Source organism: Poecilia mexicana, unplaced genomic scaffold (assembly GCF_051168715.1).
Source record: "Poecilia mexicana isolate PSO_F unplaced genomic scaffold, ASM5116871v1 scaffold_14, whole genome shotgun sequence".
NCBI lineage: Eukaryota > Metazoa > Chordata > Actinopteri > Cyprinodontiformes > Poeciliidae > Poecilia > Poecilia mexicana.
In genome coordinates this window covers 13,235,190-13,259,824 of record NW_028263383.1, presented here as the reverse complement: position 1 = coordinate 13,259,824, position 24,635 = coordinate 13,235,190, and the positions used below count along the sequence as shown (strand labels likewise).

At 41.1% G+C, this 24,635-nt stretch overlaps 2 protein-coding genes across 5 annotated transcripts; one reads left to right on the top strand and one right to left on the bottom strand.

Annotated features, from left to right (window-relative positions):
- The first annotated feature begins 3,263 nt into the window (after positions 1-3,263).
- Positions 3,264-10,368, top strand: rabgef1 (RAB guanine nucleotide exchange factor (GEF) 1). 4 transcript variants are annotated; one of them, XM_014968806.2, is made up of 9 exons: positions 3,264-3,350; positions 5,515-5,699; positions 5,770-5,954; positions 6,536-6,702; positions 7,449-7,530; positions 7,637-7,769; positions 8,033-8,124; positions 8,357-8,613; positions 8,990-10,368. In XM_014968806.2, the coding sequence occupies exons 2-9, from the start codon at positions 5,521-5,523 to the stop codon at positions 9,404-9,406; spliced, it is 1,512 nt and encodes a 503-aa protein (XP_014824292.1). In that variant the 5' UTR covers positions 3,264-3,350; positions 5,515-5,520; the 3' UTR covers positions 9,407-10,368. The 4 variants fall into 4 exon arrangements, with proteins under 4 accessions (XP_014824292.1, XP_087868348.1, XP_087868350.1 ...); XM_014968807.2 differs by lacking the exon at positions 3,264-3,350 and adding an exon at positions 3,358-3,402; XM_088012222.1 differs by lacking the exon at positions 5,770-5,954.
- A 2,439-nt stretch (positions 10,369-12,807) lies between these two features.
- kcnj6 (potassium inwardly rectifying channel subfamily J member 6) lies at positions 12,808-23,997 on the bottom strand. Its single transcript, XM_088012221.1, has 2 exons — positions 21,408-23,997; positions 12,808-13,872 (listed from the first exon to the last, which is right to left on the bottom strand). Exons 1-2 carry the CDS (start codon positions 22,303-22,305, stop codon positions 13,526-13,528), a joined length of 1,245 nt encoding a protein of 414 aa, XP_087868347.1. The 5' UTR covers positions 22,306-23,997; the 3' UTR covers positions 12,808-13,525.
- Positions 23,998-24,635: the final 638 nt, after the last annotated feature.

The following is a 24,635-nucleotide window of genomic DNA, read 5'->3' as shown; positions in this document are numbered from 1 at the left end:
ACTTTCCAGACACCAACACATTAAGTTATTGCCACAAAGCCATTTTTTAAACACTTGGGTTGTTTTTAGAAGCAGTGGAGTCCCAAATGGAAGAACAAAAATGTACTAAATATAAATTTTACTTAATAGGTCTCCTTTAAAAAGGTGTGACGGTGCTCCTGTGACTCTAGCATGAAACTTATTGCATTATGACACGGTTACTTTAAATACTAATACCCAATTTTAATTAATTTCAAAGAATTCTGTTAATATTTTACTTGTAAGGAAAAAAAATAAACATTTGTTGTTATTTTGCCATAGGATAGTTTGCCATACTTCCGGCAGAATATCCTGATGTTTGTTTCTCGGTCTTTACGTCAAGGAATCATTTGCTTGGGGTTTCGTGACGTCACTGACCAAACGTTTAAAAATTGGACCTTGAATCAGCAAACACAAGCAAATCACGACCAACTGCAGCCACTATATACTGATTAGTTTTAAAACTCGTATGTGTGAAGCTGCTTTGACCGATAAACAGACATTTCCGGGTCAGAACCCATCAGACGCATAGATATAAGAGTAGACCCTGCATTGGACGCTCCGGCGCAGGAAATACGGCGGCCATCTTGGAGCGGTCGTCCCTCCTACTTTGCTCAACCAAAACAGCAGAAGATGCCTCAGCACTGAGGGATATTGTTGTTCTGATCGATGGATTATTGATGTGAGGGCTCCACAGACAACATTTCACAAGTAAGATGGACATATTATTGTGTATATATTGTGATTAGAATATTACTTTACTGTATTTATGTCCACCGGTGAGATACCAGCTAATATTAGCTACAGTGCTTGGTGTAATACGGGTTCAGCCCCGCTATGAAGGCTAACTGAGATTCTGTAGATCTAAAAAAATTAATTATTCTCTAACATTGACTTAGATTATCTGACACAAGGGCCTATATTAGAAATGAAACAATATAACACATATTATAAAACTTATATTATGTGTTATAACATTCACCGGCAAAGTTTACACAGGTGGTAAAGACTATTATTTATATTCTTTCACTCTGTCAAAGTAAGATACATCCTAAATCTTCTGCTTTTGTTTTGAAAGTTTCCTAAAGACACGATGTGAGGAAGAAGAGGGAGAAATCTATAAAGAGAGACGGATTCACTGCAGGATGAATCTCACCAGATTTTGGATTCGTCGGCTGAAAAACATAAAGATATATGTTGGATTTGGAGCCACACACAAAATTAAAGTAAAATGTTCCCTTTATTTTTTTAGCAGTGTATGTATATATATATATATATGAGGTCACAAGGAAAGGAGCCACAGCCAAATACCTCCAACGAATAAGGCAAGTCCTGAGAAGCCAGCTCAATGGCAAAAACAAGATTCGTGCAATAAACAGCTATGCCTTACCAGTAATCAGATACCCTGCCGGAATAATTAGCTGGCCAATGGAAGAGATGAAGGCCACGGATGTTAAGACTCGGAAGCTACTAACCATGCATGGAGGGTTCCACCCCAAATCCAGCACCCTGAGACTGTACACAAGGAGGCAGAGGACTAGTGAGTGTGAGAGCCACTGTCCAGGATGAAACATCCAAGATCCATAAATACATCAAGGACAAAGCCTCAACGGACGATGTGCTCAGCGAATGTCTCAGGCAATGGGGAACAGAGGACGAGGTGCTGGAGGAACCATCATGGGAGGACAAGCCCCTACATGGGATGTACCACCGACAAATAACTGAAGTGGCTGATATCAGGAAATCCTACCAATGGCTGGAGAAAGCTGGACTCAAGGACAGCACGGAGGCCCTCATCCTGGCTGCACAGGAACAGGCACTAAACACCAGAGCAATAGCTCAGATCTACCACACCAGACAAGACCCAAGGTGTAGGTTGTGCAAGGAGGCCTCTGAGACAGTCCAGCACATAACAGCAGGGTCCAAGATGCTGGCAGGGAAAGCGTACATGGAACGACATAACCAAGTGGCGGGCATAGTGTACAAGAACATCTGTGCAGAATATGGACTGGAAGCCCCGAGGTCAAAGTGGGGAACACCCCCAAAGGTGGTGGAGAATGACCGAGCTAAGATCCTGTGGGACTTCCACATCCAGACAGACAAGATGGTAATGGCGAACCAACCGGACATTGTGGTGGTGGATAAAGAACAGAGGAAAGCCGTTGTGGTGGATGTAGCAATACCAAGTGACCACAACATCAGGAAAAAGGAGCATGAGAAACTGGAGAAACACCAGGGCCTCAGAGAGGAACTGGAAAAGGCCTGGAAGGTGAAGACCACAGTGGTGCCTGTGGTCATCGGGGCCCTCGGGGCAGTCACCCCCAAACTGGAGCAGTGGCTCAAACAGATCCCAGGAACAACATCAGACATCTCAGTCCAGAAATGTGCAGTTCTAGGCACAGCCAAGATACTGCGCAGAACCCTCAAGCTCCCAGGCCTCTGGCAGAGGACCCGAGCTCAGAGGATGAAAGAGACCACCCATGGAGGGTGAGAAGGGAATTCTTTTTTTTTTTATATATATATATATATATAATTCACTATTAATCATTATTTATTTGTGCCATTATTAATCTTTATTTATTAGTGTTTGTATAGGTATATAAATATATATTGATATTACTAAATAATTTATTAAATAAATTATGAACGGCTGTGTGCTTTGTAATATGCTCTTCATTCATCGATATCAGAATATTCCATTCCTATTCTATTGTTATAGCCACTAAGCATATTTAAATATGATGAACTATGTATTAAAAACATACTTAAAAAATACAATTGTTTATAAATGTAGCTTTGATAGATGTTTGAATATGGTTTACAGTAACAGAAAAGTTTTTATTTTTTAATTCTTTTTTTGAAGGTTTTGTTGGCTCTAGTGGCATTTATTTGAAGGTAGTTCAACAGGAAAGAGGGCAATCAGAGAAGGAAGACATGCGGCAAATGTTGACAGGACGGGAATCGAGCCTGCGACCACTGCCATGAGGACTAGGGCCTCAATACATGGTCGTGCTTTGCCCCTGCGCCATCACAGCACACCCCAGTAACAAAGTGTGTTATGATCGATTAAATCCGCTGATACGTCATTGTGCTGCTAAACACATAACGCTGAGTGGAGTGGTGGACCGCTCCAAGATGGCCGCCCTAAATCTCGTCAGCGACAATAGGCGAGAGCGGTCCATGAGGGTCTATCCTTATATTATGTCTATGATCAGACATGCTTCGCTCAACGCGATGACGTCATTGCGCGCCTCTTCGAAGCGTGCCCCGTCATCGGTCAGGGACGCAGAGGGGGAGTTGGTTCGTTCAGTGTCTCGGTGAAAACATAACAGGTGAGTAGCCAAGCGGATCAACGGGTTTATAACATTTTAATCCTGACAAAATGTAAGTATTCGAGGGAAGTATTAAAGGAGAAACCGTTAGGCTCCGTCAGCTCTTTAGTAGCTGCTATATCAGAGCTAAATCTGTTAGCCGCCTAAACACTCAGTTTGTAGGAAATATGTCCCAGACATGAACATATTAACGAAGACAGATATATGAAGGATATACGTTTATTCACCAAGCGACAAATCACAGGTTGTCCTTAACGCATAATAAGGTTAACTCAGTTGCAACAGAAGTCGTCCAACAGATCGCAGCTAATGCTAAAGAGCTGTAAATGAAGATCTCTCATCAGATTTAAATGGATAATTTATTGACTAAATCACGCGATTATAAAAACGTTTAATAGCATTTTCATTAATTATCCTTCTGGCAGCAAACAGCCGGATTTTTGGAGCATTTAACCTCATTTTGTTTCTTCTGACCAGCAGGGCTTTAGTTGATGTTTTTCCATCCTAACTCTTAATTTTTGGAAGTCTCTGCCGAGTTGATAGGAGAATAACAAAGCAAATATTTGGTGCCTCAATCAAATGGGCCCGTTTTTGACAAAGTTTTATTTTACTTTTAGCTTTAAGATAAATATTTTATGTTGCAGGAGCGTAAAATTACTCAACTAATACAAAATCAGTGGTGCTGGACTTTATCAATAACAATTATTTTAGATAAATGTTAAGCATCATTTCATTCATACTGTGTACTATATCTATAACATAACAGGATATTAACTGCTGCTGGTGCCATTTTCTTTGCTGTTGTGTGTTGGGGTAGCAGCATCAGAGCCAGCGACTCTAAAAGACTGAATGGGGTCATCAGGAAAGCTGGCTCTGTAATGGGTCTGCAATTGGAGACCCTGGAAAATGTGGTGGAGAGGAGAACGTTGAAGAAGCTGTTGTCCATTATGGCCAACAAGCTGCACCCTCTCCATCACACAGTTGACAGACAGAGGAGCTCTTTCTCACACAGACTGCTTCAGCTCCGTTGTCGCAGGGACAGATACAGGAAATCTTTCCTGCCACAGGCTATCACTTTATATAAGAAACGTTAAGTTACCTTCGTACATATCTGCCCATTAATCGATATTGTACAGATTGTTTACAAAGCACTATTGTTCAGACTGTACAGATTATTAATTTTCACTGTTCATACTGTACAGAATCTTACATTTTATATTTTATGTATTTATCTTTTTATTTTATTTTTTATATTGTAATTTGATCTGTGTGTATGTGTATGCTGCAACTGCACAGTAATTTCCCGGTTGGAATGAATAAAGTACTTCTAATTCTAATTCTAACTACAAAGTATGTATTTAAAACAAAGTAGTTTAGAGACATAATTTTAATTAAAGCAAAGAAATCTGAGAAGCCACATAGTTAATCAAATTAAACAAAATCAAATGAACTCAGTGGAACCGGGACAATAAACAGCAGGAATTTAAAGAAATAGTTGATCATTTCTGGGACCTCAGTAGATTCGGAGGCATTTCCATTTCCTCCTCGGTTCGTCACTTCCTAAAACAAAACGGGCATTTTGGAATAAAAGTATTCACAACTTGAGGAACTTACTTTTTCATTTAGTCATTTCCGTCAACGTTTTCCAGTGCCAACTTGGCAAAAGAGGAAGGAAGAGAATAAAAACTAGATTTTGTCCTAAAGACGGTTTTACCAAAACGTGATGTTCAAACAAGCCATCCTGCACATTCACCGCTAGATGGCAGTAAAGCAACACTCTCCTCTTTTCATTAATTTGATAAATTAATGAACATTCGGCATCATGTAGTGGGATAAAACGAGAGCATCAAGGTAAAAGAAAAGCACAGAAACATGGGACTAGCACTAAATGCATATAAAAGGAGCAAGTATTTAAAACAAAATAAATGTAGATTCTTTGGCGGCTATTTTTCTTCAAAATGTCTAGAATAGACAGACGTTAAACACCAGACTCCACTGCCTAAAGTTCAGATTGTAACTGCAGAAGAAGAAACTCTGAAGGGAAGTTCAGTCATTTATTTATGAGTTTCAGTGTTTGTGTTTATTTCCAGCAGAGGAAATGAATGAAGAACGTTTTAGTTCAAACTGAGACACAAACCAACAAGCAGAGCGTTTTCCTCTCCAGGCCACCATGAGTCAGCGGACAGAGCGGCGGGGCATCCACGTCGACCAGTCGGACCTGCTGTGCAAAAAAGGATGCGGTTACTATGGCAACGCCGCATGGCAGGGCCTGTGCTCCAAGTGCTGGCGGGAGGAGTACCAGCGGGTCCGGCAGAAGCAGATCCAGGACGACTGGGCCTTGGCGGAAAAGTAAGAGCAGCCGCCGAACACGGCCGCCGTTTCAGCTCAGTGCGCCCGGCTCAACGTTTCCCCACCGCAGGTTGCAGAGAGAGGAGGAGGAGGCGTACGCCAGCAGCCACGTGGCGCACGGCCCGGCCGCCGCGGGCCACGCCTCGCTCGCCCCATTCTCAAAGTTTGAGGAGAAGAAAACCAACGAGAAAACTCGCAAAGTGACAACGGTGAAGAAGTTCTTCAGCCCTTCGTCTCGAACCGCCGCTAAGAAAGGTGCTGCTCGCTTCGTCACGCTTCGCCTGTCTGCGTCTGAACTCTGCTGCTGATTGGATCTGCTCCATTTTTAAGCTTTTTATTTTCACAGCGTGATACAAAGGGGGCAATAAATAGATTTTGCCAATTGATCACAGTTTAGGTGATAAATTGGATTAGAAATATTTGATTTCTGGAAAATCTGGATTTATTTTCCACCATGAAGTCTTTGGGTTTCTGTAGTTCAGGGTGATGTCATCACCCAGGTCGGCCATCTTGTTTGATAACTGTGTTTTACAGCCAAGCGTGCCGCAATAAGCAAATAATCAATAATAAATTAAAATTAGCGAAATAATTTCCATCTGATGGAGAATATTTTTTGTTTACAGACTTCATAATTCTTTTCATTTCTGGTTCGGCTGCGTTTGTTTTTATTCCTGTTTTATTCTACAGTTAACCTATGACTAAATTAGTTGATTATTTTAGTAATTGATTTATTCTGATTAATCGCAACTAATGCTATTAATCGTTTCAGCCATTTACAGGAAACTCTGAAGGAGAGAAAGTCCGAATGATAATCCCTTTGGTGTTTTTCTGATCAGAGCCTCCGGAGGGAAAGTCGGCGTCTCCGTCCATCAGCCGCCGCGCCAGCTTCGACGCCGACCAGGTGTCCAAAGACTTCGTGGAGTTCTTGAAGAACCTTCACAAACCCGGCAGAGAGATCCACAAGCAGTGCCGGGCCTTCCTGGTCAGCATGTCCAGCAAGAAGGTGAGGACAGATCACTGGGCCGCCAACCAACCAACCAGTCCAGGAAATTTCACACAGATGGAAGTTTGAAAGTAGTTATTTCTGGTTATTATTATTTCACTGACAGTTAAATAAAAAATTACATATGACCCAATTATTATAATGGCTAAAAATTATTTTTACTAACCAGCTAAGATTATTAAGTTAGTTCACGATTCTTTGAATCATTATTAATCAAGAATAACAATGAATAATTGTGATTATCACTATTAATCCAATTAATAGGTTCAAATCTTAGATTAATAAAAAACTTTAAAAATAGAAATGAGTTTAATGAAAAGTCTGTTTAAGGTTCTTTTAAAGACGCAGTAAGTGACTGTGTGTGCTTAACGTTAGCCGCTAGCGATTAGCTGGACTGTATGCGTGCTTAGCGTTAGCTGCTAGATATTAGTGTGACACTGTGTGTTTAGCAATAGCTGCATTAGCATGACTGTGTGTGTTCAGCACTAGCCTGCAGCCATTAGCTGCTAGAGTAAATATGTGTGTTCAGCATCAGCAGTTAGCTGTGAGCATGATTGTAGTTCTATGTTCAGCGTTAGCCGCCAGCTGTTAGCTGCTAGCATGACCGTGTGTGTATTTAGCATTAGCAGTTAGCTGATAGCTGTGTTAGCCGCTTGCTATTAGTGTGATTGTAGTTCTGTGTGTTCAGTGTTAGCTGTTAGCGGCTAGCTGCATTAGCCACTAGCCGCTCCGTTTGCTCTGGACAGGACCTGGGAGCAGATGAGCTGTCGGAGTGCGTTCAGGATTTCTACCAGAGCTTGGCCGATCGCCTCATGAGCCACTTTAAAGGTTAGCGCAGCAACGCTACCTGGTAATTATTTTAGATGGATGAATCAGCGTGACCTGAGCCAGCCACCAGGTGGCAGCAGCAGCGTCTCACTGGGTTACTCATCAGGGTCGTCAGAGTCGGTGGATCAGGTGATGGACCAGGTGGAGAAATACATCATGACCCGCCTGTACAAGAGCGTCTTCTGCCCAGAAACTACGGACGACGAGAAGAAGGACCTGGCAACCCAAGACCGGATCAGGTCAGCTCTTCATCACTCTCAGCATCACCTTCATCACTTCCTGTGTGTAACTCGTGTTTGTCTCAGGAAACTCCGTCTGCATTTTGTTACCCAGCAGCGTTTAAAGCTCAGGTCCGTGTTTCAACATGAGGACAGCTGCACACGGCATGTCAGCGTCCCCTGGGTGGCGCTTCACCCCCAGGGGACGCCCTGTGCTGAGCCTTGTTATCCCTCAGGGGGCGCTGAGCCGCTAGCCTGACTCGGTTAGCCTCGTGTGTCTGCAGGGCGCTGCATTGGGTCACCGTCCAGATGCTGTGTGTGTCCATGGACGAAGAAACGGCCGAAGTGTCAGAGAACGTGGTCAGAGCCATAACAGGTGAGAAACGACGATTCATCAGTCAGTTAAATTATTATGATTATTTCTAAAACTTTACGGCTTGTTTTCCAGATATTACGGTTTACATTCCTAAACGTTCCCTCTCTGTTCCAGTTTAATCCGATGGGATTGTTTGTTAAATGGCTGTAAATCATAATGATCAGTTTAATAAGCGGTAACCATAGCAACAGCAATGCGACTGAAGGCAGAGAAACCTGTGGTCTGGTTGCAGACATCATCGAGATGGACTCGAAGCGCGTTCCGCGGGACAAGCTGGCCTGCATCACTCGCTGCAGCAAACACATCTTCAGCGCCATCAGGATCACCAAGAACGAGCCGGCGTCCGCCGACGACTTCCTGCCGGCGCTCATCTACATCGTGCTGAAGGCCAACCCGCCGCGGCTGCAGTCCAACATCCAGTACATCACCCGCTTCTGCAACCCGAGCCGGCTGATGACCGGAGAGGACGGATACTACTTCACCAACCTGGTCCGCTTCACTCCTCACTCGCTTATCAAGAGAGAAACTGATTCTGTTTGGTTCAGTGAACTGGAACTGAGTTCATAAATTACAGTTCAGATTCACCCAGAACAGGATCCAGTGAAACTGTAAATAGACTCAAATTAAATTCACGTTTGCTGCTTAGACAGATCTGCTCAGCAAATTTTCTACCAGTCGGTCAGGAAGCCGCAGCTCCACCATGCTTTACCTATCAAGATGGCGCCCTCACTTCCTATTCAGACCAGAGGAAACTCTGTATCAGAAGGGTAGTTAGCAATGGTAGCTAGTTAGCCCCTCTCCAGCTAGTTAGCGGCTGACGCTAGCTGCGGACGATTCAGCACTAACAGCTGTGTCTGTGTTGCAGTGCTGCGCCGTGGCCTTCATCGAGAAGCTGGACGCTCAGTCTCTCAACCTTTCCCCAGAAGAGTTTGAGCGCCACATGTCGGGTCATGCCTCGCCCCGATGCAGCGGCTCGGAGGACGGACGGCCCGACGGCGGTCCCGGAGTCGGCGGTGCCGCCGGCCCGGTCCTGGCCCGGTTCAGCCACAACCTGCAGCTGCTGTCGGGTCTGAGCGCCCGGCAGGAGGCCGTGACGGCGGCGGCGCTCAGCCTGCAGGCCGACCTCCTGACCTGGACCGACGGCGTCCGGCGGGACGTCCGCCACATCCTGGACAGGTATCCTCTGGACACCAAGGCCTCCAAGGCTTCTGCCATCGACGCCAACAGCGTGGACGGCGAGAACCTGCCAGCACCCATCAAGCCCCACATGTTCGTCGGCTAGAGAGGAAACTTTAAAACTTGACCTCCGACCTCAGCGCCGAGGAGGCGGATCTGTAACTGGAAGCTAACTCACAGCAACACCTGAAAACTGATTCAGTTTCACTGACACAGCTGGCGATCAATCCATTTGATTGATTAATCAAATTTGGGGGTTTAAAAGATTTAATTTTTGGGAAATCTGTTTTTCTTTCGCTGATCTCCTTCTGTAGATCAGTGATGTCATCGCACCCAGATGACATCACTGATCCGGGGGAAACATTTAGCACTTTGTTAAAGTCCAGAAAAGTGAATCTTTGATTAGTTCAAATATTTATGCATTAATATACATTCATACTGAGTTTAAATATCTGTGACTGAATCTGTTTTGGTTCATTTCAGAATCACTTTGTCTTAATAAATTGATTTTATTTCAGACTGAACATAAAAACGCCTTTACAACATTCACTCTTATTTACGGTACATTTCAGTTTTTGACTCGTGTATAGAGGGATTTTAACTGATTTTAGCAGATTTTAACTTTTGTTTGATGATAAATTACACAATTAGCAAATTAGCTAACCATTTCATCATTTTTAATTTGTGTGCCACATAACTTTTTCATTGGAAGCAAATAAAATTAATTTATTAAAACCCAAAGCTGACAATAGAGCAGATTTCCTGTTGTTTTATTGTCAATTGTTTTTGAAATTTCTAAAAATAGAAACATAATTTATGCATTTGTGACTTAAGTGTTAAATATGTTTAGTGGGGCAATTAGCTTAAAATGTTCTTTCATAAACTTCATGTCACCAATGGTAACAGAAACTGTTTAATTGAAATGTTAAAATGAAAATGTGTTTAAAAGTAAGAATAAAATGATTTTTCTTTAAAAGGATGGATAACATTTAAGTGTTGGTATAATATTTCACAAATGGTCAAAACATTTTTGTTTTGGTGAAATAAAAAAGATTATTAATGCAAAAACTTTGTCCAAGATTCTAATTTCTGCATATTAACTTTCCCTCATAATATCCAACTAAAAATGCTGCAGTAAGTTAAAGTTTTTGTTTGTTAAATCAAGTTACATGAAACTATTTACAGTAAAAAGGCATAGACTGATTTTTCTCCTGCCATCAAAACAATTTTCTTTTTAGGTCAAAATTTTTCTGCATGTTTGGATAAAAATCCTGTCTGGTTTAGATGCTGGAGGGGTTTAACACGTAACCGTGACGACACTGCGCTCACACGTAACCGTGACGATCTTATTAGCATCTCAAAAGCTGAACTCTGACCCCAAGTCCCGAGGAGCTGAAACAGATTTGAAGTTTCTCTTAGCCAGAAGTTTAAAAACTGGTGCAAAAGCAAATGAGGTGGAGTAGCAGGAGCTGTGTTTCCACTGACTAGAACATTGTCACGGTTTTTGATAAAAGTTTTTGCACTAGGACGAGATGTTTTATTTTATTTTCCGGCTGTGATCAGAATTGGCGTATTTCGCTAAACTGCAATGGAAACAGTTTGTTCACATCACAAGTCACATGACCAACAACCAGACGTTACTACTGGTGGAAACTACGAAGAAAAAATCCACAGTAAGTGGGACGAGGAGGATGGTGCTGCTGTTTTTTAATGACTTACTGTGTTAATCTTATTTGTGTGTAATTTAATAACTTACATGAACTCTGCAATTACAAAATTGTTTTTTAACATTAGTGGAATATCAAAGTTTTGCCCACATCTGCAGCTTCAGTCAGAGGCCTCTTCAGAGTCGCTGTAAGACTGACTGCTAGCAGAGATCCATCCTACCTACAGCATCGCCACCACAGATATAAGATATTTATTTTATAGGAATTACTCAAATAGAATCTATTAAAACAGAAACAAAATGTTTAAAACAGGTTTAAAAACTGAGATATTGAATTTAAGTTTACTTCACAGCTTAGTTGTGGCTGCATGCATGTATAATTTTTGAGGCACTCCAGCTTTTTGCAGCCCAGTCATTTCTAAAGTCCATCTCAAACCTTTGATTCTGTCACCTCTGACCTGATTGAGCTTATCCATCGATTAATGTTTAACTGACAAGCGGCCATTTTCTTAAAAAGTTTAATTTTCTCTTGTATCAAAACGGCCGACCGTCTCTCCATAACACAATGTAAAGGGTTACATTTTTCACACTATGCATAAATTAAAATATTAAATTTTAATTTGCTGACTGAATAAACAGAAAATCGTCGTTTTCACACAATATTAGACAACTTAAACATGTATAAATAAACAGAAACCTCCTAGCTTTAGCTGAATAGAAAAATGAAATAATTTAAACTTTCCGTCTTCGCAGCTGCTGGTTGAAAAGTTTCCGCACTTCGTCTGAATGAGCGACACGAAGCTGAAACTGAAGCAGCTTAATGAACAGAACCGAATAAAGTTCATTTCCGTCCAACACCGCACTCTGTTCGGAATGTTTCTCTTTCCGGTTCCGGGACAGCCCGCCATCTTTACTTCTGCATTAACGACTTCCTTTAAGGACGACCAGCGGCGCCCTCTACTGGATGGCGGCCAAAGTACAGCATTGAAACAAAGGTCTAAGAGCCATTGGAACTAATTGGGGCCTGCCCATGCAATGCATGTCGCAGGCTATTATGGTCTGTCTCGCAGCTCACCGACTCAGACGCACTGCAGGTGCTGCGGCCCGAACCGCTGTCTGAGAGGGACACAGCCCATTTTAAATGCCAGAATTACTTTAAAATATTTGCGCTCAGGTCTCGCAATGCATTGGCTGCAGTCGTTAATTACCATTGCGACGGAGCCCAGACAGAGGCAGTGAGAAATCTCACAAACAGGCGCAGAGAAACGTCTTGCAATGCATTGTGGGAAAAATACATATTTCCTCGGACTATTCTTATTTTGCTTACATAAATTTATAATTTCTCAGGATTTTTGAGTGTGAATTAAAATCCTCAGTATGAAGGTTGAACATTTTCTAGAAAAAAACAATTATCCACTGTCTTTATTTTTTTTATTTCGCAGCGTGAGTGAAAACCACACATGTGAAGCTTTATAGTTGTCAGTCTTGGTGTGTACAGTATCTACAAACCAGGTCAGCTACGGTACTGCGGTGGTGGACCAGGTGGAGCACGTCAGTATGGATATGCGCCCGGATTTTACCAGGGTGAGCCCAGCTGTGGTAATTGCTCAGTCGTGTTACTGTTTAGAGTCAGGACGCTGCGTCCAATCTGATGGCCATGCGTTGGGCAGGCCCCAGTTAAATTTCTTCAGGAATTTAAAATGTCTAGCTTTAACCCAATAATCTGCTATTAATTGTTAGTCGATTAATTGTTTACAGTCTATTAGCTTGAAATGGTAAATCATATTAAGTCTATTAACCAGAATGATTTGTGAAAACAAAACCAAGCAAAATACGTCCTCTGGTGCATAATAAGGAACTTACTGTTTATTATTGTCTATGATTTTAGGTAACATGTGAGGCAAATCTGGAGAACATCATCTAAGATCCTGCGCCTGACAAGAAGTCTCCAGTGTGCAAAAAAGTGACAAAATGCAGTTTTAAAGGGCCGTTGTCTGAAGTGGATCAGCTGTAAGCAGCGAGTCATGGCTTGGTCTAGTTCAATCATAAACACACACTTTTCATCCAGGGAAGAATTCCTCATTGGTTTCAACTAGAGCTTGCATCCATCCTTGTTTGTATCAGAGCGTTAATGTCATACAGTTTGTGCAGAATACCAGATAAATGAACTGTTACATGCTTAGATATAATTCTGAAAAAAGGTTATTGAAAGCTTTATACATACAGTAAGGCATAAAATATATACAGAACTAACCTAAAGGTAGTAGTATCAAACATCATGTAGATATTCACACAGAAACAAAACAAAGAATCCAAAACTGCTTATAATATGTACAAAAATACTTCTGCAAATACCCCTAGGAATATCTGGTTAGAAAAAATAACAGGGATCTGAGGAGACGTCACATGAAGCTGAAACATGCAGAGGATTCTCAGTCCAGCTGTGGCCTCATGTCGACATGTTCTGGTTCTCCAGGTGTGAATCTGAAAAGCGGATCTAGTGAAGGATTTTTACAGTTCTCCCTCCCGCAGTGCGCTCGCTGATCTGCTCGGTTCTCGCTACACTTTGGACTCGCTCTCCAGGTTGGCTATCTCCCCGTTCCTCTCGGCCGCCTTGTCCTGGCTCTCCGGGCCGGCCTTGCTGTCCTGCCCCTCCTGCTCCGACTCGGCCAGCCCCTGCTGGCTCAGCTTGCTGGCCAGCGACCAGGTGAGGGGCAGCCGGGCGCGGGCGGCCATGTCGGCCAGCTCTTTGGCGCTGCAGGCGGGCGTGTTGGTCTCGTAGATCTCATGGAAGCTGTTGTAGTCGACCTCGTAGAAGCCGTCCTCCAGCGTCAGGACGGGCATGAAGCGGTAACCCCACTTGATCTCGCTGCTGACGTAGGAGCTCCTGGCCTGACACGTCATCCCTGCAGACACAGCCAGACTCAGACCCTACCGACAACACGTCGTTTATCACAGCTGATATGGTAAAAAAAAAAGGTGACATTAGTATAAATCTATGGCCTAAACAAAACCTTCACATTTCTGCACTAAATTATTCTTAGACAACCAGATTGCAGTTTGATTGATGTTTTCACTGTAAAAATCAGATGTGCAATTATAAAACCTCATGTCTTTGAAAAGCAGAAGTGGAGCCTCCTGCAGAAGTGTGCAGGACATTAGCATCTGTCAGATGCTAACATTAGCATCGTTAGCAATTAGTGCCCATCCATACACCCATTTTCTTCCACCTGTGTCCCATTGGGGTCAGGAGGCGCTGGTGCCTCTCCAGAGGTCAAAGGGCGAGAGGCAGGGTCTCCTGGACGGGTCACCAGTCCATCACAGGGAAACACAGAGACAGACAATGACACACACTCACACCTAACTTATGCAGACCTGACAGCCATGTTTCTGGAGGAACCTGGAGAGAACCCACGTGTTAGCCGTTATTACTCATTGTCAATCCACCATTCTCTAACTGTGTATATAATAAACAGCCTCCGATCGGAGAATAAACCAGCTAGCAGCAGCTTTAGCCACAGTTGGGAACATATATACACCGCTGTCTGTCAGTGCTGTAACGTTTAGAGGTTCACTTTCTGTATTAACTTTAATAAAACAGTATTTAAGTGTTAGCCGTTATCAGTCATTGTCAATTCACCATTCTCCAACTGTATTTAAAGGACCCAGCCTCCGATCGGAGAGTAAACCAGCTAGCAGCAGCTTTAGCCACAGTTAGGAAACATATACACGCCTGCCTGTCAGTGCTGTGTTGTTAAGTTTCACTAAAATCACTGACATTTTCCAACAGTGGTTTAGAAAAGCATTTTAAATATTGACTTACTGGGAATAACTTAGCAATAGTAATTTGTTAGCTGGCTAACATTACGTAGCCTTTCTGTTTTGGAAATAGAATGTATTTAGGCTCTAATCTTAATCAGATTTTTATAGTATAGACTGGGGTTGCCGCCTGTCACGTAAAATGCATTATCGTCACCCTCCTCATGTCATACGCTAGTTTCACCACCCTCTCAGTAGCGACATTACCTGTAGTCTCAAGTCCAAAACCTGACAGTTATGCTAAACTGAGAAGTCAAACTCTTGCTAAGATAGAGACACGAGTAGGAAGATAGATATTAAAGTTTCATTGGAGGAATGTGATGAGCTCTATATACATATATGTTGGAGCCTATTAACCATTAGATTAACTTATTTTTTGCTAAATTAATTTTCGCAGATCTAGGTTATGTGAATGATAGATCTATTGTATATTTATTTATGTATTTATTTTGCTTAGACCCTCTTCCTTGTCAGTCAGCCTCCTGCAGTGATTAACAGGCAGAAGCAGCTGCTGGGTTGATCTGATTGTTTGGTGGAGGAGTGAGGAGTGAAAAGGTTTTTGTACCACAAATTAACGTTTATATTTGAAGTCAACTCAGACATTATTTTTTGTTACTTTTATAAGTAAAAGAAACCCCTTTCAAACAGGAGATATATATATATATATATATATATATATATATATATATATATATATATATATATATATATATACAGTGGGGAGAACAAGTATTTGATACACTGTTGATTTTTCAGGTTTTCCCACTTGCAAAGCTTGTAGAAGACTGTAATTTTTATCATAGGTACTCTTCAACTGTGAGTGATGGAATCTAAAACAAAAATCCAGAAAAATACAATGTATGATTTTTAAATAATTAATTTCCATTTTATTGTGTGAAATAAGTATTTGATACACCAGAAAAATGAAACTTAATATTTGGTACAGAAACCTTTGTTTGCAATTACAGAGACGTTTCCTGTAGTTCTTGACCAGGTTTGCACACACTGCAGCAGGGATTTTGGCCCACTCCTCCATACAGATCTCCTCCAGAGCCTTCAGGTTTCGGGGCTGTCGCTGGGCCACACGGACTTTAAGCTCCCTCCAAAGATTTTCTATTGGATTCAGGTCTGGAGACTGGCTAGGCCACTCCAGGACCTTAAGATGTTTCCTACGGAGCCACTCTTTAGTTGCCCTGGCTGTGTGTTTTGGGTCGTTATCATGCTGGAAGACCCAGCCACGACCCATCTTCAGTGCTCTTACTGAGGGAAGGAGGTTGTTGGCCAAAATCTCACGATACATGGCCCCATCCATCCTTCCCACAATAAGGTGCAGTCGTCCTGTCCCCTTTGCAGAAAAGCATCCCCAAAGAATGATGTTTCCACCGCCATGCTTCACGGTTGGGATGGTGTTCTTGGGGTTGTACTCATCATTCTTCTTCCTCCAAACATGACGAGTGGAGTTTAAACCAAAAAGTTCTATTTTTGTCTCATCAGACCACATGACCTTCTCCCATTCCTCCTCTGGATCATTCAGATGGTCATTTGCAAACATCAGACGGGCTTTGACATGCGTTGTCTTGAGGAAGGGCACCTTGCGTGCACTGCAGGATATTAATCCTTGACGGCGTAGAGTGTTACTGATTGTTTTCTTTGAGACTGTGGTCCCAGCTCTACTCAGGTCATTGACCAGGTCCTGCCGTGTAGTTCTGGGCTCATTCCTCACCTTCCTCAAGATCAATGATGCTCCACGAGGTGAGATCTTGCATGGCTCCCCAGACTGAGGGAGATTTTCCGTTATTTTGTATTTCTTCCATTTTCTAATAATTGTACCAACTGTTGTTGCCTTCTCACCAAGCTGCTTGCCTATTGTCCTGTAGCCCATCCCAGCCTTGTGCAGGTCTACAATTTTATCCCTGATGTCCTTACACAGCTCTCTGGTCTTGGGCATTGTGGAGATGCTGGAGTCTGATTGATTGAGTGTGGACAGGTGTCTTTTATACAGGTAACGAGTTCAAACAGGTACAGTTAGTACAGGTAATGAGTGGAGAACAGGAGGGCTTCTTAAAGAAGAACTAACATGTCTGTGAGAGCCAAAATTCTTACTGGTTGATAGATGATCAAATACTTATTTCACACAATAAAATGGAAATTAATTATTTAAAAATCATACATTGTATTTTTCTGGATTTTTGTTTTAGATTCCATCACTCACAGTTGAAGAGGACCTATGATAAAAATTACAGTCTTCTACAAGCTTTGCAAGTGGGAAAACCTGAAAAATCAACAGTGTATCAAATACTTGTTCTCCCCACTGTATACTGCTCAAAAAAATAAAAGGAACATTTCACTTTAATTTAGTGTGTGGCTCCAAATCCAGGCCTCCATTGGTTAATAAATTTGATTTCCATTGATGATTTTTGTGTGATTTTGTTGTCAGCACATTCAACTTTGTACAGAACAAAGTATTCAATGAGAATATTTCATTCATTCAGATCTAGGATGTGTTATTTGACTGTTCCCTTTATTTTTTTGAGCAGTATATATATATACATATGAATCCATGTACAGTGTTTAATATAATTATTACATAGATGTTTGCAAGAAACAGTCACAAACCTTATGTCTTTGTTCCACAATGGCAGCTTTAATAAGCTCCTCTCCTTTCTCATTTCCTCTCCTCCACATACTTTGTTGCCAGATGTGTAAGATTTACAAAAAAAAGCAATTTAAATGTAAAAGTTGCACATATGTAGATTACTCAAGAGAAGCTATTTACAATAGTTTTTACAGAACTGTACACAACATCAATTTATTAATAGATACATATAGATATTAATTAAAGGATAGATATACAAAGATTTCATTTCTAACAGCTGCAGTATTGAGTGTTCATCCAAGAAGTGTGACTTGCAGGAGCAGGGAGGCTCTGTACTGGTTTCTCCTTTTAAATCAAGAGGCTCATGATAGTTTGACTAGGCAGCAGATGTCCCACAGCTGATTGACTGAACCTGCCATGGACAGAGGAACAAGACCATCCCAGATATGGTAGGCTACTGTTGAGAAAGATGAACAAAACAATATGAGAAATTATGAATCACATCAGAATATGTAAATTATTTGGCAGATAGCGCTTAAGTCAATATTTAAAATGCTTTTCTAAACAACTGTTGGAAGATGTCAGTGATTTTAGTGAAACTTAACAACACAGCACTGACAGGCAGGGGTGTATATGTTTCCTAACTGTGGCTAAAGCTGCTGATAGCTGGTTTATTCTCCGATCGGAGGCTGTTTATTATATACACAGTTAGAGAATGGTGGATTGACAATGAGTAATAACGGCTAACACGTAAAAGCTGTTGTAATTAACCTTACCTTTTAGTATATCTTTAAGCTAATGAGTATCCGTGAATTTTTCAGTCAGGTTTCCCGAGGCAAAATCACACCAGAAGTAAAGATACACCTCTTCGAGTTACGGCGCCCATTGTCTGACATCACTGTGAAAAGGGTCTCCAGAAAAACTTCCGGTTCAGAAGTAAAACGAGCTGTAGTCCAATCAGCGATTTCTTAGGTCTCCACTGGGACCTACCTTTTCCGTTTTCTTAATGTGTTGTGTTTTCCGTAATGTTGAAGTGTTTTTGTATTTGTAATTGTGCTTCGTTAATGTTGTAGTGTTTTGCACCTCAGGGCCACCGTAATTGAGCTTCTATCATTGGTAAAATTGGTGACAGAAATGGAGTCAGATTTGTGAAGATCACTGCTGCATTAGAGAGTAAAAAGCAGTAAGATCATAACTAAATATTAAAGAGTTTGACTTTATTAAAGCAGTAAAGTATGTAGCTGCTGTAGCTCCGTCCAACCAAGCAGAGCCTCCAGTTTCCGGGCAAAAACTCATTCATTCTGCAAAACTTGCTGCAAGTTAAAAACTGGTTGACAAAGACAGCAGCAGAGTTCAGGTGAGGACAAAATGCAGCAACATAAAACTCAGAATCGCTGCGGCTGGCGGCACTTCCTCTTCCAGGAACAGCATCAAGTCAGGATCTGGGTCCCAGCGGCGCCGGCCCGGCTTAAAGGGCCGGAGCGTCAGAACGGCATGATGCTGCCATGACCAGGAAATCAGACTCAGACGTTTCTGACACAAGTCTCTGATTTATTCACCTTTATAGCTGAAACAATTAATCAGATTAATCGATTATTGAGATAATCAATTAGTTTAGTAATCAATTAATAACTGGAGTTCAGATTCAAAATAAAACATTTTTGCTGAAAGAAAAACATATTCAGAGTTATGAATATGTACAAAACCGTATAAAAATGTAAATATTTGGCATTTAAAGATAAAAAAAAATAAACTCCTTAGTCTGTAAATGAATTCTACCCAGAACTCCTTAAATTAAATGGCATATTTAATTTCATCTGATTTAAAATGTGTAAAATGATCCAGTTATTAATTTGTTCGTTTTTAAAAGATCAGCTCTGCTGTGTTGATGTGAAGTCAGTCAGAAATGAATCATTTTAGTATTTTTACCTGCAGAAAATGATCAAACATTCTCTGCAGGTAACAGGAAAGCTGTTAATAAACTGTTTTATCTTCTTATTTAGAAAAAGGAATTCAATTATTTATTTGTATTTTTTGCATATTTTCACATTATAAAAGCAGTGGTTAAATGTAAAATCTCCAGAATGTGTCATTTTTATCCAATTAATCACTAAAATAATTTTAAAAATCCCTAATATGGATTATTTTACTTATAAAAAGGGATTAAAGGCTGAAAACAGTTTCAAAACTCTGAATCTTCCCTAAACAAGATTTTCAGTCATTTTGAACACTGTGGGTTAAACTGCACATAAATCTCAATTTTAATATCCAGTTTTTACTCTTCCTGCTGCATTGGAGAGTAAAATATGAAAGAGTTTGAGTTTATGGTTTTCACGCCTGGAAGCAGGTGAGGAGGAAACTGGAGCCGTCAAACAAAACTCACTTCCTTCAGTTTGTCCCACGGTTGGGAAACCGTTCAATCATTTTCCATATTATTAGTTATTGCGCTCTGTGGCTGTCTGACGATTCACAACAAAACGTTCAGGCGTCAATAAAACACTTGACTTATAAAACCATAATCTGTTTTCAGGGAGAAGTCCTGCTGGTTGCTAAAAATACAATCAAATGATTTCAGTTTAAATCTGTTTATGATTTCTGAGGGTGAAAGTGTGTATTATTAGATGATGACAAGGATAAATTTAGAAATGTTTAGCTTATAATTTTCTGTCCAAATACATCAAAAGCAGCTTGTTCAGTGCTGACAAGTGGAAAAATGTCTGTGGAAACATAAAGATTTTATATTTTTGATTGTTTTTATAATAAAACATTAAAGAATCTCAAAGTGTCTGTTTGTTAACACGTCTGAGTGCAGCTTATTTCAAAATTCAACTTATTTAACTGAAACCAATAAAAATCCTCATTTCCCAAAAGAAGGGAAAATATTTCCAGGTCGTTTATTTTTTTTGTTCACGCAGAGAGATTTATATTTACCTGTAAAACAAATATGATTTTTGACATGTAGAAAATATTATGCCTCATCAAATCTTTTAGAGTTGAACATGTTTATTATATCTAGGGCTGAATGATTAATCAGGTTATGATTAATCATTACCAGATTAATGAGGTATTTATCAATTAATTATGTAATCAATAAATACCTAATCAATCAATTATTGACATCGTCATCAATTAATTTAGAAACTGATTAATAACTAACTGTAGTAAACAGACTAAAAAAGAACATCTGCTCTCCAGAGTCTGCCAGTTTTCATCGTATTAATCGATTAGTTGCAGCAGTAATTATATTAAATATTAAAACTTTACTCTCACTCTGCTCGGGTCCAAAATGTAAAAATGACTCAATCATGTTTCAGTTGCAGCGACCAAAATAAATGACTGCTCATATTTTTGATTAATGAAAACAAAATGTGCATCATAAGAATTTGAGCTTTTGTGGAACTGAAACATAAAAATATCTTTTATGTTTCTATAATCAGTTTGAAAGGAAACCGATTATGCAAAATTTACATTTTGAGCATTTTTCTTCTTCCGTTTTGGTTTTTCTGCTTCTAAATCAGACCGAGCGCTTAAAAACACCCAGAAGATTTTGGCAATAAGTTCATGTTTCCATGTTTCATGGTGTCTGAAAAACGAGCTGTTAAAAAAAGCCCTGATTGTTAAGTCACAATTAACATGTATTACACCGTTACCTAGCAACCCCGGCTGATTTCTAGCGTTTGGGCAGCTGATTTTTATGCGCTGTACAATGGCTGCTGGAAAATACAAGAGTTTAGTTGTTGACTTCTTGCATTCTGGCTGGTTGAGCAGGAGGCTCCACTAATGCTTTTCAATGATGTAGAGTTGTATAATTGCTCGTCTGTTTGCAGCTATTTTCACTCCAGATAGGCACAACTAATCAGACTGAAATCTCATCATCTAAGAATGATTTAGTGATAAATAATGAACATGTTTTGTATAGGCCGTTGACCGATCCTAATCTGTTCCAGGAAGCTGGTCACCTTTAGAAATCTTAAATTGGATTAAATATTGTGCAGTAAGGCTGTTAATTCCTGAGTGTGAGCTGACCTGTAGCCTCCACCATTCCCTCCAGGATCACAACGATCTCCAGCTCTTCCTTGGCCAGGTGAGCCTGGGAGATCTCCCAGAAGGGACTGTGCTGGTTTATCTCGTGGCAGATGATGAGCGGTGACACCAGGAATAGCCGGTCATCTCCGGTGTTGTAGCCAACGTTAATGTCCGTCTGGTTGAGAGGAATGAACTCCCCCTCCTTGGTCTGCTTGGACTTGATGAGTTTAGCTCTGATCGAAGCCTCTACGATGTGCGAGTTTCGGAGGTCTCCGACTCTGAACATTAGGCACAGCCGTCCGTCTCTCATAGAGATGACAGCATTGGTGGAAAACACAAGAGTCTCTGCTCGTTTCTTGGGCTGCGAGATCTTAACAAACATGCAGCCCACCATGAAGGCGTTGACGATGGATCCCAGCACTGATTGGACCAGAAGCAGAACGATTCCCTCGGGGCATTTGTCCGTGATAACTCTGTATCCATAGCCGATGGTGGTCTCCGTCTCTATGGAGAACAGGAAGGCCGATACGAAACCGTTGAGGTTGTTGACGCACGGAGTCCACTGACCGTCAGCTATATGGTCCAGGTCGCCGCGCAGGTAAGCGATGAGCCACCACATCAGGCCGAAGAACAGCCATGTCACCGTGTACACCAGCACGAAGATGAACAGGTTGAACCGCCACTTCAGGTCCACCAGCGTGGTGAAAATGTCTGTCAGATAGCGGTAGGTCTCACGAACATTCCCGTGGTGGACATTGCACTTCCCGTCTTTCTGGACGTAGCGCTGGATCTTCTTTGCTCTGTCTATCTCTGCCAGCTGCTTGGGCAGGTCCTCCCGGGCCTGCTTGGGCAGTTTGGGCTTCCTGACGGCGGCCGGACTCTCCACATCCTGCTCCATGGGGCCTCAGTGGGATTCAAGCCTATGAGACAAACACGGAAACTGTTAAGAGCTGGCAGCTGCAGGTCTGATTGTCCTTTCTATGTTACCACTAGTTGTTACAAAATGCTATATATCAAACATGACTTAATAAATTCTACTTCCTGATTTAACGCCTTGAAATTGGGTCTCTGTCTCTTTAAGAAGCTCCATCTCTTCCTGAAGCTCCGCCTCCAGGAAGTCATGCCAACATGGCTCCTCTATTAACCCTTTAACGTTTTTACCAGCGTTGCTCTGAGCAGCAGCTCCTGTAATGAGCTCAGCTATTTGCTATTTGCTGCTGGCTAGTCTGGAGGAGCTTAGTGGGGAAGGAGCTAAGCCTCGAAGGCGGAGCTAGGTCCACCAGGTGTTTTAACAGCTGAATGGTTGCCATGGAGGCTAACGGACTTCTCAAACATGAAAGAATCACAGCAACACTCCATTATAACATGATATAAAGATCAAATAATTAAATTTTACATGCTACTGCCCACTTAAATATCATATTGCAATGAAAGCAATGAATTATTGTGTCTAATTTGACATGTTATTGTTGTTTTGTTTACAATTCACATTTTTAAATGGCACCAGTTCACAAAAAAAAAAAAAAATCAGTTTTGTATAATCCAGTTATATTTAGCTGAGTCCTCCTTCAGTCCGGTCGACCCGGTTCTACTGGAACCAAAACATCTGCTCCACCTCCAGCTGCTGTGGCTCTGAGTCAAACCAACCTGTTCCCCTCCTGGCCTGTGGGGGCGCTGCACCAAGAACCACTGAAGGAAACGACAAAAAAACCTCTGAAGACACTGAGAGCAACTTCCTTCTTCACCAGATGGAAACAAGATGGAGGATTTTAGCGGTTGGAGGATTTCTCTTTAGGCTAAAGACCAGGAGCCATTTCTGCTGCTAGTGCTAGGCTAACAGGTTAGCTTTGGTTGCATTTACCCAGAATGCCCTGCTCTATAGTCCACTTCCTGCTTTTGGAGCAGCCTCTGGTCCACTTGGTGATCACATTCAAACCAAACCAGAATTCACTTCAACCGAACCCAGACCGAGGTTTGGAGGACTGGAGCTCAGAGGTCAGAGGTCGGTTAGGTTCACACCTTGGCAAACGGACCGGAGTTGGGTTAAAGTGGACCAAACAGGTCTGGTGTGAATGCAGCCTCGGGGTTCGGTTTGAATCATTCCCTCGGCCGTCTAGCAGGAGAAATCTTTGTAATATTTTACTTAATAGCTTAAGTTAAACTTTATGCATTTGAAAACAGCAGCAGATATCAATTCTGTAATTTCATTAAGTTGCATCAATATCTGAGCAGGAGCTAAAAGTTAGAAAGGGTTATCTTAACTGTTGCAGTAATTGTTGCTTTTCTTTTTAAGTTAAATAAATTAGATAATGTAATGAATTCCTGTTTAGTTTTTATGAAACGTGGTGATGTTATGTTTATATGAAATAGATCACATAGAAACACAAGGCAGCCTGTTTCCAGTACGACCCAGTGGACACATCGGACCAGCCGGATCCGTTTCCTGTGTGAAGACATCGTGGCAAATCAAAACGCTCCGGCTCTCGTTGATTTAAAGTCCAGAGTGAAGATTCAGCAGAGCGAATCGCGTCGTGTCCCACAGCCAGAGGAAACGTTTCCATTTCACTGCTACCAGGAGAAACGAGTCCAAACCGGCCGGCGAGTTTTAACTCCTGAGAGAAACTGTTGAAAATAAATGTTTTTCACAATCGATCCTGTCTAAAGCAAAGTTCAGAGTTCAGCAAACATCCAGCACAGCTTTCTCTCCAACGCCCACACATTATGTATTTTAAATTAGTGCTGCTCTCTTTACGGTTTTAAAGATATTTTATTTTACATGAAACCAATATTTTTTCTGTGCTGCAGAAAAAATGGGATTGAAAATGAGTAAATTTACTAGATGTACAAATACATGTCAGTAAATTAAAAATGTGTTTTGATGTGTCAGACTGATGTAGATGTTTAACATACTTTTCATTAAGCCCACAATGTAATAAAATATTTTTGTTGGTTTGATGTAATATTTTAATCTTAAATGTCACATTTACATTAACTTTCAGTGGCTTAGGGTTATTAATTAACAGAAATAAACACCTGAAAACATCAATGTTATTACTTATATAATGAGTTTCACTTAATTGAGTTACTGAAAAACATTATTTACTGAGACGTTTGTTTGAAATCTTTCAACACAATTCAAACTAAATCTTTAAATATCAGTTATAAAATATAAGCTAATTGCCGTTTATATTTGTCTTAAAATAATATTTTCATTTTTTTAAAACTTTT